This window comes from Tachypleus tridentatus, chromosome 1 (assembly GCF_004210375.1).
Source record: "Tachypleus tridentatus isolate NWPU-2018 chromosome 1, ASM421037v1, whole genome shotgun sequence".
Classification (NCBI taxonomy): domain Eukaryota; kingdom Metazoa; phylum Arthropoda; class Merostomata; order Xiphosura; family Limulidae; genus Tachypleus; species Tachypleus tridentatus.
This window is the reverse complement of record NC_134825.1, coordinates 132,916,530-132,932,575: the sequence shown is the minus strand read 5'-3', so window position 1 is coordinate 132,932,575 and position 16,046 is coordinate 132,916,530. Positions and strand designations below refer to the sequence as shown.

At 30.7% G+C, this 16,046-nt stretch overlaps 1 protein-coding gene across 1 annotated transcript in view; it reads left to right on the top strand.

Moving 5' to 3' along the window:
- alphaCOP (coatomer subunit alpha) overlaps positions 1-15,822 on the top strand; it is a 51,066-nt gene extending 35,244 nt beyond the window's left edge. The window contains exons 11-13 of the mRNA XM_076452835.1: positions 10,568-10,753; positions 13,560-13,830; positions 14,268-15,822. Of these exons, the coding sequence (XP_076308950.1) occupies positions 10,568-10,753; positions 13,560-13,830; positions 14,268-15,403 (1,593 nt within the window). The 3' untranslated portion in view covers positions 15,404-15,822. The remainder of the gene's footprint in view (positions 1-10,567; positions 10,754-13,559; positions 13,831-14,267) is intronic.
- Positions 15,823-16,046: the final 224 nt, after the last annotated feature.

Below are 16,046 nucleotides of genomic sequence, written 5' to 3'. Positions count from 1 at the left end.
TGAGGTCCCCAGGGTTTGTAGGCTTCAGACATTATAGCATGTGCTGTCAGAGAGTACTTTTTTGCTCTTGTCTTGATAAATTGGACATATATATACATATAGCAGAATGCGTCTGGAGAATGCTTGCAGCTTCTTGATGCCATCTCTGATAAAATCAGATAGGTCTACGTGTTCACTAGGGCAGCTAGAACTAAACAGAAGTGGTGAGCTCCTGTATATGTGTGTATATTTATATTACTATAGAAAGTTCTAGAAAATTCTAAAAGGTTCTTGAAAATTCTTGTACGTTCCACAACATTCTAGAAAGTTCTTTAAAATTCTTGTAAATTCGAGAAAATTCTCTATCACCTACTCAGCACTGGAATGTTCTGGAAGATGGATAAATTTGAAATTTTCATTACCCAGGTCACAAAAGCAAAGTTTGAAGAGAAAAATAGATATTTTCCAATTACTTTAGGCATAAGTAATTGGGAAATAACTCTTGCTGCCCAGGAACAAGAAAAAGTAGAAATTTTGTTACATAGTGTTAATACATCACACTAGTTTCTTCAAAATTGTACATTACATCCCTAAATTATTTTTCTTGCAAACCAGAATTGCTTTTACTTCTCCTCTTCCTTTCTGTCTCTCTTAACACAATGAGATTGTGATTAATTTAAATAATGTATCAGTGTGCAAGACATTACATATAGTAGTAGTAAGTACTATCCTGAAAAGCAAATGTTTTATATTGTAGTTTCAATCAAGTTAACTCTTTCCAGATGTGTCACTGGTGAAGCCATGTCATCACTTTTGTTGACTCACATTCAATATTTTATTGAACTACTGTTTTATGATCTTGTGTCATTCAGTTTGGTTTCAAAATAAATCACAATTCAAATTTTCATATTATCTATTACTCAATTTCTTAATTTAAAAGTAAATATTAAAACAAATTAAATATTGATTTTTTTGTCTTGTGTTTTCTTGAATGCAGTACTGGTTTAAGTTAGATGTTTCTGCTGTTAAAATACAAATTCCATAGTTTTATATGAATTAGGAACTCAAATTACTAATACTGACAAGTTGGAATATTAAATAAGAACCTCCTATCTTTTCTGTTTGCTGAGATATTGTTTATGAACTGAATCAAACAGTGGTCTTGCTCATTTCTTTCCATTTTTGGAAACAGTCCATTACATTCACTTCTACATGTAATGTGAATAACCAATCAAAAGCTTGGAATGTCCTCTTAATAATTTTCTTAGCTATTTTGAAATATAATCCCATCATCTGTTTGTTTTGAGAAAGGCCTTTGTGGTGGTAAATTGAGACTTTAGCCTGTTTAAAATATATTTTTTAGACACAAATACTGTTTAGTTACTAAACTTGATAAATTCTGTGGTATCAGTATAGTAATTTATGAATATTTGGTTATTCAAATGTACATATGAAATCTAAAAAATTTTTTCGTTTACATTCTCCATGTACAAAATTTCTTAAGGCTTAGCAAGCTCTGACAAATAGTGACTGAATACAAATGTAACTAGATGAGATATTTGTTTACTGTTCTGGTTTCTACGAAAAATAAGTTGAAGAATGTGTTCTTCACTAATAACATATGCATATGTAATGTATAATAATTGAAAAGTGCTGTATTTTACAAAATATTAGTTCACTAAAACGCAGTCAAGACAGGTCACTTTGTAAAGGTCAGTTTTATGTATATGGTAACTTCTGTGATATTAGTCAGCAATGGCTGAAAGGTCAATATAATAAAAAGAATAAATATATATATGTGTATAATGTTAGGAGATTTAAGCTGTTTAGTCTAAACATTTATGTCTTTGTGTTATAATTTGTAGTTAATTTAAAACAGAAAAGGCATAATTTATATGTATTTCCTAATTTTTTATGGTGGGTACAAGATTGATCAAATTGACTGAACCTGTATAGAGATTCATTTGTGAAAATCATTTAAAATATACTATTTTGTTTTTAAGATACATTTGATAACTATCTGAACATTATAAGGATTTTGCATATGAAATTTGAAAATTGTTTTTGAACATAAAATTATTTTAAATCTTGAATGGAAAATTACTTTACATGTTGTAAGTACACAAAGAAAAAAAACATGAGGGCAACATTGCTTAACAAAACTTTTGACTTAATAATAAAAGAACAACAACAACTGATATTTTGCATATGAAAGCATTGTTCCAAATTTTGTAAATGTGTGCATATTGATTTAAAAGTAATGGCATGGTATCTATAACAAGCACAAAATGGTTAAAAGGTCTGTCTCGGGTATTGAACTCGTACTAAAAGAGTTAAGGTTAGGTAATATTTTATAGAATAGACTGTATAACAATAGATAGAGCTGTAGGACCATTTTTTAACAAATCTTTTGTGTTAACTTTATACAGATTTCTTTCTCTTTTTGTTTATATAATTTCTCAAGTATTTATACAGGCAAAACCTAAAATTATGAAATTAGGAATTGCTGTATTTGCCTGATTATAAGATGTTTTTTGATTAACTCTCCACATGGGCTCAGTCGATTTGATTGACCACATGACCTTTATGCACTTCTATAAAGTCTTTATAGATCTGATACTACTAATTATTCATTTAGTATGTATATCTTCACAAATTTATCAGTCTTTCAATAAATATTATAAGCCTTACATATACAAAAAGGTATTTTTAACAAACTAAAACACAGTTTGTCTTTGAATACATTGAGTATTTGTTTTGAACAATCTGTGTGCAAAGTTATTTTCATATTAAAATTAAAAATACTTTTTTTTCTATTTCAAAAATCCTAAATCACTTTTGTATAATCTTTTAAAACCTGAAAACATTTAAAATGTTTTTTTTCACTTTATATTTTCTGTTATTTTCTGTACCCTAACTCTAAACAAAGTTGGTCAATTTGACTTGTAACTCTTTTCCAAGGTCAAATAAATCTAAAGTACCTTCCAAATGACTTCAAATGTAGTGTGGAACTAGATTAATATATCCTAAGTAATTTTAAACTTGTAACAATATATATCTATTTATAATTCAACTTTATTGTTTTATAGCCCTTTGAACCATGTCTAACTACTTTTTGTACCATTGTAAGTTGTAAATCATTAGGGAAACATGCAGCTCACTCTATGCTGTTGAAATACATTACCCACGAGCTACTCCGAACTGCTCACACACATGAAACATTTTTATTATATTATTGTTGTTGCTTTTTTTACCTAGTCTAACCTTTACTAACCTAAAAAGATCCCTATTTTTACATTTTAATTACTTTATAATAGAAATTAAAGAATAAGCATGAAAAACAAGAAATAAAGTACTTACCCGTGTATTCTTTTTCCTTCATGTTGATTGATGACAGTTATCCTTATTTTTTTATATTAATGGTAGTAATGCATTAAATAATGCACCAAAGAATATAGACTAATAAATTGCATAAATCAGACAATTTCCTTTAACAGTCACTATTGTTCTAGCTTTCTTGCTATGCAAAAAGAACATTAAAAATTCATACAAGCTAATTGTTTTGTTTCCTGTGCAAACTAAAGCTATATTATAAGTAAAATTGATGCTTATCTATTCAGAACAACGTAATACAATAGGTCATATGATAGATGAAAGAAATGAAAGCCTTAACATTCTGTTGGTTAGAGGCAATATGTGATTAAATGCAGAGAGTACTATTAACAAATCCCGAAAGAGGAGATGTGGCAGGATGAGTCTGATGTTACTGTTAGCTTTGTAACCAAACAGAATTGAAGGCTATAAAAATTATGGTTTGTCTGAGCAATGACAATATTATAGTGAGTAATTTATATTTAATTTCACTGTTTCTTTGGTTGGTGGATAAAATATGTATTTTATACCTGGAGAAAATGTCACGTGAATCACACTAGGGAAAATGTAGGAATGTTTTAACACTCCTATGAAAAGTGGGGCCTAATAGGCCCCAGAGCAACTTGAAAGGTTATTAATATTAAGCTAATAATTTTGTATTTAAATGAAATTGCCATTTAAATCCATTAATGAATGGATTAACGAGATTCCCACTGTCCCTATCTACTATCTAGCGAAACCACAGCCAGGGGAACGGGCTTGGAGAAATCAGGACTAGAAACGTCTTTTCGTAGGAGTGTTAAATATTGTTGTATACAATTAAGGACTTAAAACTTGTATACTATTACAATATGGATTAGTAGCTAAGATTGCATGCTATAATGATTAGTATAATATAAACAAAAAGTAGTTTAATAAACCTTTGAATGTAAGACACTAAAACCTTGTGTCATGTGCAGTAAAGAATATCCAAGCTCATAATTGCATTATAATTGGCCCCTTTTTCCCTCTGGACATATGGCTTGAATGTTGTTGTCTTCCGGCTGTAGGGCCTGACTGCTATTGTTTTTTGCCTATATGACCTGAATGTCACTGTCCTCCAGATGTAGGACCTCAATGCCATTGTTCTCCGTCAATGAACCAAAGACTGAAGTTTAATGGTAGCGAGTAAGTACACTTAATTAGCTTACTAGAAGAACTTTTTCCTGCCGGGATCGAGGGGCTATTATCTTGAGAGCTAAGCCCTTTCTTACATTCATTCAATATTTGATACTTTTGGGCATTCTCATCACTTCTTTGTTTCAGTAAAGCTCAGATATCTTCTGTTTGTCTGTAAGGTATAACGTATTTGGCCATCAGGATTTGCACTTCTCAGTCTCATCCTGTGCAAGAGGTTGTTTTGGTTTTACAAATTCTGGTTTCCATAAAACCCCTCATTATTTTTGAGTGAATGCACATGTGTTTCCTCGTGGATTTTGCAGATCCAAGGTTTCTTTTTCTGGGGTTCACTATTCTCATTTGTGAACTTCTCTCCTTGAAGAATTGTCATGGTGACTAAACTGTGCCCATTCTATTTGTCATTTTCTTCCAAACTGGGTATATTTCTTCATCTATGCTTTTCTCTGATTGAAGCATATCTATGGGCAATGACATTACTTTTCATATTTGAACATAAGATGAGCATCCCTGTAAAATCAATGTGCTTGAACTTCTTGCTCTCTGTTGAGCATGTTCTTGTTTCTGCTTCTACTTGTGGATTCTTTATTCATAAGCCACTATGTTAATTTCATAGTCATTTATTATCCAATGTCCAGGAGGCATCTGTTTCAGGACTTTTTGCTTTTGGCATTGGAAGAACTCTTTTGGGCTCATTCATGTTGGGCTTGTCTTGTTGACTGCCATTTGTCAGTAGCTAAGAACTTGGTGGTGAGCCACCTTTCTCTAAAATCTTAGTATATTTGTTGAGTTTCCTTTCAGTTGAGTATGCCTCAGATGCCTTTGCTACCCTTAACTCCAGGCTTCCCCTCCTTTTGTTTTCAGTTCCTCAGCCATCAACTCTGACTGTGGTCTGGTCTCATCTTTTTTTATATGTCTATCTCCTTCTTTGTTTTCTACTTCAGGTCCTTGTTTTAATATGCAACACGTTTTATTGAGTTATAATGTTGGTGCTTCTCTGGCCAGTTCAGCTTTGGTTTCTTTTGCTTCTTCAATTAGCATTGAGATGCTCCTTCCTTTCTTCATCCAATATTCTCTCCCTCTTGCTTCAGCCTCACTTTTTTTTTTTTCATCTAGCAATATCTTTTCTTTAACTTCATGTGTGGGATTTACCCAGTCAGTTGCTTAGCAGGCTGGACATTGTCCTTTCACTGTGTCTGTCAATGAAAATTACAAGTCTTTTGCTGTTGGTCCATCTGCCATTCTTTTATTCATGTTTGTCATAATGTAAAACACCTTTCTGCCTTTTACTTGATTATTCATTGGTCTCTGTATTACTTGTTATTGGGGGTCTTGCCCCTAGCATTTCTCTTTTTCTGGTACCACAGAGTATTTCATCCACTGTCCCCTCCACTCTGTTACAGTCCTTTTTTTTTCTCTGACCTCCTTGCCTGACTGGGACCTTAATGTGGTTTTGCATACTCTCACATATACCTTGTTTGAGCTGTTGACTTCTTGATTTTTATACAATCTTTCTTTCCAGACTTATTTCTTCCTTTTTGTCTGCAATTAGATTAGAATCATTCAGGTGTCTATGCTATGAATGTTTTTGCACCCTATTCCACTACACTTATGTACTGTTCTTTTTGGACTAATCCTTTTTTCCTAAGTTTACTACTGCATGGGTGAGTAAAAATGCTTTCTCTCTTATCTCTTTCTTCTGTCTCTTGCCTGGTTTATGTGTCTTGTTTGACCCCTCCAAATTCATTATAGAAGAACTATTTTTGGATGTGGAAGTAAATTATCACCTCTGCAATTTACATTTTCCTCACCTAAAAATTTCTTTACAATAAATTCTCACTTCCACCAACATTTCCTACTTCTCTTCTGGTTTAAATTTTAATTTTGTTTGCCTCATTAAATAATGAAGTCATTATGAGTGCAAGTGCATAGGGAGAGTTACAGTGCATGGAGGTTGTGCTGCCTGCCTATTGGTGGAGGACTTTTTTTGCATGATAATGTGATCGTGTACCAGTACATTTCACCTTAAAACATGCACAATTAGGTAGAAGCTGCCTCTGGACTGGTGACATAAATCTGTTAGGCAGATTGATGAGAAAGTGAGTGTCTATTAGAAATGCATTTTCAGGTAAGGAGAATGTAAACTTCAGAAATGTTTTATCAGTAACACTAAGTAGGAATTCTGTTAGAAACATTTATAACTTTTATGTAAAATGAAGAGGATTACAATTTAAATGTTGTCTTTTTTTATGTTTGAATTATTTAAAGTGTTAATGAGGAACATTGTTAAGCATTACATAAAATTATTAAACATTTAAAATATTAGTAATGTAATAAGGAGTGAATTCTAATTGCCAATGTTTGTGTTAGATATTGTATATTGTATTTGATACTCACAAAATAAATGTGATTGGGAAGTTTTAGTATACTTTCTGAAATATGTAAAACAATAATTTCAGCAAGTGAAAATTTGTGCAAAGATAATCAAAAGTAGATCCAGAGGAAACAATTTGATTATTTTAAAACAGCTTTTATGCTAAATTATAAAATATTCTCCAAACAAAGATACTTGTATTTGATGCAAAGGATGTTTCATTACATCAGATGTTGTTTAACATTGCTGAGCTTATAAGAGTTTCTTTACATGTAACTCAATAGTTAAATTTAAATGTTAATCAAGTAATTGGACTCTCACCAGCCCAGTTAATTCATAGTGGTCATTTCTGCATTTGGGTGAATAAAAATTGATAACTCATAAACATTATCATATTTGAAATACAGCCAGTTCAACATAAAGTTTGATAAACACCACATGCTTTTGAGTGGAAAATAGATTAGTTAGTAAAATTTACACTTTACAATAAAATAAAATCCTGTGTAACATGGTTATGTACTATGCCATTATGCAATAAATCCATAACCATTCCTTGTTACTAATATTTGCAATTATATAACCACAAGCCTAATGACAGAATGTGTTAGCCCATATAAAATGTATATCATTAAACCTAATGTGCATAGATTGATAGTATTTGTCTTTCTGTATCTTATTTATAATATTTATTTACTCCTTGGACCTGGCATGACTTGGTGAGTATGTTGCACAACTTAAAATGTTTGGGTTGTGGAATTGAAACTCGTCACCAAGCATGCTTACCTTTTCAGCTGTGGAAGCAGTTTAATATGATGACTAATCCTACTATTTGTTAGTAAGGAGTAGTAGTTAGTAGTTGATGGTGGTAGATAGTGCAGCTAGCCCCCAAGTAACTTTTTTGTAAAACTTGCACAATGAAAATAAATCTTTACTTCTCTTACAATTTATAAAAACTTAAAAAAAAAAAATCTCCCATTGTATTCCAAGCTCATGGTCATATTCTACTATAAGTTTTGTAGGGCATAAAATAATTGCACATAAAGAAACAAGCAAGGAAACTAGTTGAGTTACCACATAGAAATAAAAAAAAGACAATTTTTGGAGGTATGTGATTGCGAACTTTTGACACAATACCCAAAAATTTAGAAATTTACACTGTATATGAGAAAGAGAGGGAGCTTTATGACAAATAGAATGTGAAAAGACAGTAATTCCTTCCAGGTAATATTTGTATGGTTTTGTGAGTTTTAAAAGTTTGGAAGTTGTGAAGGTATAGATAGTTTTAGTTCTTAACACCATTAACTTAAAAGTTACTGTTTTCAAAGTACTTTAGCTATAAATAAACAACAAATATTTAGAAAGAATATACATTTGCAACTATGTTTTGTATATTGGCAAATTCTGAATATTGCGACCCACAGATGAAAATTACAATTGGGAGGGGAATGAACAAAGATCTAAAGTAATGTTAATGTTTCATACTTTGGATTTGATTTGATTCTTTATCTGAAAAAAATGTTTTTAAAACTTTATAAAAACAGAATTATAAATCTGTCATTTTAGTTATAGTGATTTAAAGGGAGATTGGGTAAAATATTTTGATATTTGATGTTTTCATTTGCCCTTTTAAGAAAAATGAATCCAAGAAATTAATTCCACATGTGTTATCAATGGATGAAATTAAGTATTATACGAACATTATTTCAGTTTTGTACAATTTGTTTTTTTCTATAAAAATTCTCAATGCAAGAGTATATTATGATAGATTTAGGAGATATATATTTAGATTTCTAATGGAAATTAGTTTTTCCCAGATTTTGTTATTTTTCAAAGAGAGATAATGAGTGATTCTTCAACTCTGTCATGATATAAAAGACTTATTTTAGATATATTAAATTTATTTTATGAATGAATATTGTATTATTCTTTAGTTTTGGTTATAATAAGAGTTAAAAGCAGACGATTGTTGAAAGTTGTGTTTATTATTCATCAATATTGAGACCATCAAACGTTGTGTTCAGTACTTTGATGTTAAAATGTAGAGATTTCTAGAAGGAGCACAGAAAATTAAGTGATAAACATAAATAGTTTGAGATGAGTGAAAATAACAGACAAACAAGGACAATACCAGAAGAGAGTAAAGTCATGGCCGAGGAAAGGTTAGCCATGAAATTAACTGCCATAGAAGTGATAGGTCTAATGATTAAAATTTAATATGTCAGAGGAAAACTAAAAGTTTTAAAAGAGACAAGAAGTATAGTTTATTCTATCAAAGTGAGTTCTAAAGTAATTTAACCAGTCTGAGTGCACTTTGGTAAATGGAACAAACAATAATTAAAATACAAGGATCAGATGACTATTAGAAGAACAATATACTACTGTGGTAACATGTGTGATATTGTAATGGAATTATACACAGAGTACTAGTATGATAGAAATAGAGAAAGGTAGTTCAGTTTGTCAGCTGAAATCCTAAAGCAATTAAATAGGCTTAAGTGGACTTTTGCAAGAAGATAACTATAATGTTATGCCTACAATGCCTGTACTGTAAAGAAGATGTACATATGTGTTATTTTAAAAATGGGTAAAATGAATGCTGTTCATTGATCCTTGAATTTATTGCCAACAAGTCACTGACACGTGTTGTAAAAGAATCCTCAGTCCAACAACAACAACAACAACATAATATTTATATTTATATTATAAATAACTGTAAGTAATAGCCTTTAATTGATGATTGACAAACACAACCTTAACATCTGACAAACTCCATCAGAGATTTAGTGAGATCTATGAAGCAAATGAATATTTGTTGGTTCCAATGATATATAAATACAACAAATAATTCTTCAGTAACATTTATAAATTGAGGAATAATGTGAATGTAATAGAGTATTTTATCAAATATATTTTATATCTCACTAACAAGAGTGATTAGTGATATCTAACACTGTTATTAAAAATTCATTTTTTTTTAAAAAGAGGCATAACTAATGAAACATCTTTTTAAAATTATAACTACAAACTGAGCAGCTTTTCAGTTAGCTTAGCAATTAGTTTCAAAAATTACACAACTTATGGTACAACAAAAAAATTAAGCTTATACATTATGTATAAATATTTCAAATGGCCCATTGTCATATTATGCCTGCCCTACATCAGTGCATAATGTCTTTTCTGTGTGGTTATCATCAGTCTACTTTTGTTAATAAAACAATTCAGTGTGCAATTTTTCTGTAAAGCTTGTATCAGTCTACCTGCTTTAATTAAATAATTAACAAATAGAAGAGCACAACATAAGTGTTGAATTGTTTTGAACCAAATGAAAAGCAAATTGTTTGTTAGAGTATGGTTTAGAAACACGGTTTATTATTGAAAAGCAACTAATAAATCAGCTTCATTTTTAATACTTATCTTTATTTACAGCTAATGGAATGTGTGTATCTGGAAATTCAAAGTGGTCATAGTCTAATTGAATCCATTTTATTGAAAACGTCACAGTTTGGATGATTGGATTTAAAAAGAAATTTGTTTCTTTAAATTTTTTGATGTGTATTTTTGATACTATTTTTGCTAATTATGGTGAGCTTCGTAAACAAATGATACTATACTCATTGCCTTATTTCATGTTCCTGAAATTTTGTTTTGGTTGTTTCTATGCACTAGGTGGTTGAGATGGCCTACCAAAGAACCAAGAATTTTGACAAGCTTTCATTCCTCTACTTGATAACTGGGAACTTGGAAAAACTTCGCAAAATGATGAAAATTGCTGAAATTCGTAAAGACACCAGTGGTCAGTTCCAAAATGCACTATTTTTAGGAGATGTTGCAGAAAGAGTGAAGATTCTAAAGGTGAGTAACAGATGGAGAATTAAATAAGTTTTGTATTAAAATAAGAAGAAAAGAATGGAAAGACTAGTTACATATATTTAAGGAGCTCATGTATATTAAAAACAATGCTTCTTCATTTGGATGACTTGATTTTTTCGTCATTAGTGTATTTCTTCCTTCAGAATAAGAAAAGGACATAATGTTTGTTTCAGAACTTTTAACATATCATCCCATAAGTAATGTTTTTTTTAACACAAAGATTTAAAAGGAGAAGAACTCAAATAATAACTTTAATCAGTTATGTATTTTCCACCACTTTCAATAACAGTCTGCCAATGTCTTAAACGATTTTCAATACCATGTTTATAAAAATTAGGTGGTTTTGAGACAAGAAAGGTACAAAGGCTACTTTTAACTGTAAACCTACACTTTGGACCAAATATTTCAAACTTGGACTTGTTTTTCAATAACACCCTTTTCCAATCATCAGCAGTCCAGTTTTTTGTATGTTTTAACATGTTTTAATCTCTTGACAAAATTTGGAGATCAAAGTAAAGGTTTTTTTTTTTTTTAACTTCCACACAAGTATTCCATTCTTGTTGAGTCTTTGATACTGTAGATTTGGACACTTTGTTATTTGGTACATGGTTGTTTATCTCATGCTTTAGATCAGTAGCAGGCTTCTTTCTGGCCCAAAGGCTGCATAACTGGAAGATACTTAACATCAGAATCATTGAGTTTAAGTGTTCTGCGTATTCCTTTCATATTTTCAAGTTTACCTGTCTTGATGGTGTTTGGTGAGCATTTCCAGTCTACAACAATTTGAGAGTCCAACCAGCATTATGTAAAGTTTTTGTGTAAACTCTGCTCTGATTGACAATTCTTTATGCCTTTTGGGCAATGGTATGACAATGAAATATAATTTGTGGTGTTAAATACTGTTTTTATTATTTCTTCCAGCATATAACAGTATAATATGCTTTCTGTTTAGTTAAGACACTGCATGGGGTACAATGACAGTTATTTATTTCAGACACAAAATTTAGTCATTATATTCATTCAAGCAAGAACCCCTATGACATGCACTTGATACAAGTATATAGGAATTCAGTAGTTGTCAACAAGGATTAGTGAAGCATTGCCATACTATTGAAATTTACATTCTGTAATAGTATGGTAAGAACTAGCCTCATAAACTGGAAAGAATGACAAAATATTTTCCTGTTCTAACACTTTTGCACAGTACTGTATATACGTATGTATTTGACATTTCTAAAACTATAAACTGTAAGTCTCATAATAGCAAGTACAGATTCTTCTAACTTGCATTGATTTGTTCAGAATTAATGTAATCCTTAACTGGATGATTCAATCCAGTTTTATGTAAAATTAGCAGAGAAAATATCTGATAGATTCCTAAATTTATCTTTAAGATAAAGTTTGGTGGGCCATACATAAAAGAGCAAGGTATCTAATAAATCATAATGCTTCACCAATTTTATTAAATTATAAAATTGAACTATAACCATACATTTGCTTGAATAAATTCAATAATAAATATAAATTTCCAAGATCATTCACACTTGTGAATAAAAGAAGATTCATTAGCACATTTCAAGAATTTCAAAGAAAAATGTATTTTTTATATTCTGCATGAAATATACAATATTTAATAAATTGTATTAGGTACATTTGTGATTGTTACAGAAACTGGACCACATCTATTTATTACATTTAGCAATTTTTTTTTAAATTTTTGACAGAATTGCTTTTTAATATTTTCATTCCACTTATATTTAACATTTTAGATGAATATATCTAAAAATATTTGAACACTAAAGTTTCTGTAAATTGCTGAAAATAATTTTAATAAATAAAAATTGTTAGGGTTTATTTTGACTATAATTATACAGCATTTTATAATGAAGAGCTTATTTTGAGTAATTGGGTTTCTAAATTGAAAAATGTCATTGACATCTTGAATGTTTGATAGCAGTTTTTTTTACAGTAGTTGTATAACATTTTCCAATGTCCAGTTTGACTCTTAGACAACTATCAAGTTTCTTTTTTATTCATTATTAACCTTTTTTGAAAGGAGAGTAGAGAGAACTCTGAAAATAAATTATGGTTTTCCCAAAATTCATTATTATTTTGGTTTCTAGTTTTGTTGAAAACCTTTATATGGATGCAATTTTCCATTCTGAGTGACCAAACAGGTCATACACAACAGAATATTTATATGGGATTAATAATAACAAAAATGTATTAAAAAATAATACAAAAACAATGTGGCTGATCAATAACAGTTTAATTACCGAGAAAACTTTCATTTCCACTTTTTTTAGTGTACTTTCTTATCTCTCAAAAAAAAAAGTACATTAAATACAAGCACCAATTTGTTTTTCTTTTTGAAGCTTTGACAATTATATATTTTGATTTTGAAAATAAGAAAAATTGCTTAGTGTTTCTTGTTTATAATAGACATTGGAATGTAAAATACATACTGTGGTTTGTATCATTTAAGTGTGCATAATTTTTCACTTTTATATCATCTAACCTTACTAATGCTGCAAAATATATACATTTAGCCAAGTTATATCAAGTAATTATAAAGATAAACTTTGGCCAACAGATGTTATCATGGTATAATGAGTAATGTATTATTAAAGAATGTAATTATAAATATGATGTGGATGTTTTATCATGGGTTGAAAACTTAAGTTAAAACTGAGTCATGCTTATGTATATCAATGCATTGTGGTGATCAGTAAATATGTTGTAGTCCAGATTTTTCTGTAATGTGACATGATTTGAATGTGTATGTTAGAATTGTGGCCAGTTTTCTCTTGCCTATCTCTGTGCTGTCACTCATGGAATGCATGAAGAAGCAAACAACTTGAAGGATTCATTTAAGTCAGAAGATGTGAAGCTTCCAGAACCTGATCCAAAAGCTGTTCTCCTTCAACCACCACCTCCAATCACACAGTGTGAAGAAAACTGGCCCTTGTTAAGCATTTCAAAGGGATTCTTTGAAGGTGTGATGGGTGCTCGCAAAACAGCAATGGTTCCTGAACTTGTGGATGAAGAAATGAATGAAGGTCAGTAGAATATTATTTCTTAGAATTACTCCTCACATATAATCTTTTAAGTTAGTTAAAGCTTCTACAATTATATAAACATTTATTATGTGGTAAAATTAGAAGAAATGAAACTAAGATTAACCATTTCCAAAAATGTGTTTTTTTTTCCCTTTACAGTTTACATTATGAAAAGGTTATTGTGAATGAAACTTCTATAAATTAAGATTGAAAAGCTATATTTATAAATTAAAGGAGGGAATTTGTGATCTTTTGCACTCTGTCAAATTGTTTTTTGTTTTTTTAAGGTTTTGTAGCAAGTGAATATTTACATCAAAATTAATTTTGTATAGTTGTGTTTTGTGCAATGAAATATTTCAAAATAAAAGTTTTAATATTTTTATAATATAATATTATGGTCAAATTATTTAAATAAAAAATATATTGATTACATTTAGGCTGGGGTGCTGATGCTGAATTAATGTTAGATGAAGAAGGGTTTGGGGAAGGAAAAGTTGGTTTTGAAGATGAAGAGGAAAAGGAAGCAGGTGGAGGTTGGGATATTGAAGATGAAGATCTTGAGCTTCCACCAGAACTTGAAGGTGTACCAGCTGCAGTGGAAGGTGGAGAAGGATATTTTGTTCCACCAACACGGGGCATTTTGCAGACACAAGTCTGGACTAATAACTCTAAATTTGTTGTAGATCATGTACTTGCAGGTTCTTTTGAAACAGCTTTCCGACTTTTACATGACCAGATAGGAGCTGTGAACTTTGAACCATTAAAGAGTCTCTTTATGACTACCTTCACTCGAGCTCGAACATCTTTTCTAGCCTTGCCTTATCTTCCAACTATGTATGCTCATCCACACAGAAACTGGAAAGAAGCTGGAGCAAAGGGAGGCTTGCCTGCTATTGGTTGTAAATTAAATGATTTAATTCAGCGCTTACAGATGTGCTACCAACTGACTACATCAGGCAAATTTCAAGAGGCCATTGAACGTTTCCGATCCTTGCTACTCAGTATATTATTGTTGATGGTTGAGACGAAACAAGATATTGCTGAAGCTCGGCAAATATTGGAGATTTGTAGAGAATATGTGTTGGGTCTTTCACTTGAGCTTGAAAGGAAGGGATTACCTAAAGACACTTTAGATCAACAGAAGAGATTGTGTGAGATGGCAGCATATTTCACTCATTGTAATCTACAGCCAGTCCACCTGATTCTCACTCTCCGAACAGCTCTTAATCTTTTTTTCAAGTTGAAAAACTTTAATACTGCAGGATCCTTTGCTCGTCGTCTTCTTGAGTTGGGACCAAGACCAGAAGTTGCAGCCCAGACTAGGAAAATACTACAGGCTTGTGACAAAAATCCTGTAGACCAGCACCAACTTCAATATGATGAACATAACCCTTTTTCAATTTGTGGTCAGAGTTATCTGCCAATCTACAGAGGAAAACCAGAAATTAAATGTCCACTTTGTCAAACAAGCTATTTTCCAGAGTGTAAGGGAATTGTATGTAAAGTTTGTTGTGTAGCAGAGGTTGGAAAAGATTCCATTGGATTACGTATTAGTCCTTTACAGATGCGTTAAACACTTTTTGATCTTTAACAATAATATGATAAGGTATGATATTCATGGAGTCAAAAAGTATCACTATTTGGTGAAAGAAGAGCAGAAGAAATTTCTATGTATTAGCATCTGCACAAGTGATGAAACAGTTTTTTTTATGTCTAGTTATTAAGTAGAAATTGTCAGTATATTGGTTTAACTCACCTTGTAGATCAGTGTGTTTAAGCTGTTCCAAAATGTTGTTTGTGAAATTTCATAAGTATGGTTTATCAAAGCATTATTTGAATGTATTAAAGGCTTTTTTGTTATTCTTTAAACACTAAGCATAAAGTTTACTGTTAGATGAAAACAATTTCGTTAATTTAAGGGATACAGTTGTAACATTTGAACATGTAATGTATGGGAAATATACTTCATGAAATAAAAGTAAAAATATGAAAGAATTTTGTGTTACTGATCAGAACATATGTTTTAATGTGTATTACAAAGTATGTTCATTGAATTGATTGTTATAGATGTATATCATCTGCTTATTCTCAATTGTAAGCTTCTTTGTAGATTTTTTAAAACTCTTCCTATAATTTTGAACAAATAACTGGAAGTTTTGCATGTGTTTTTGACTCCCACCAAATGCAAGTCAGAAAAAATACTTTAAAGCATTATG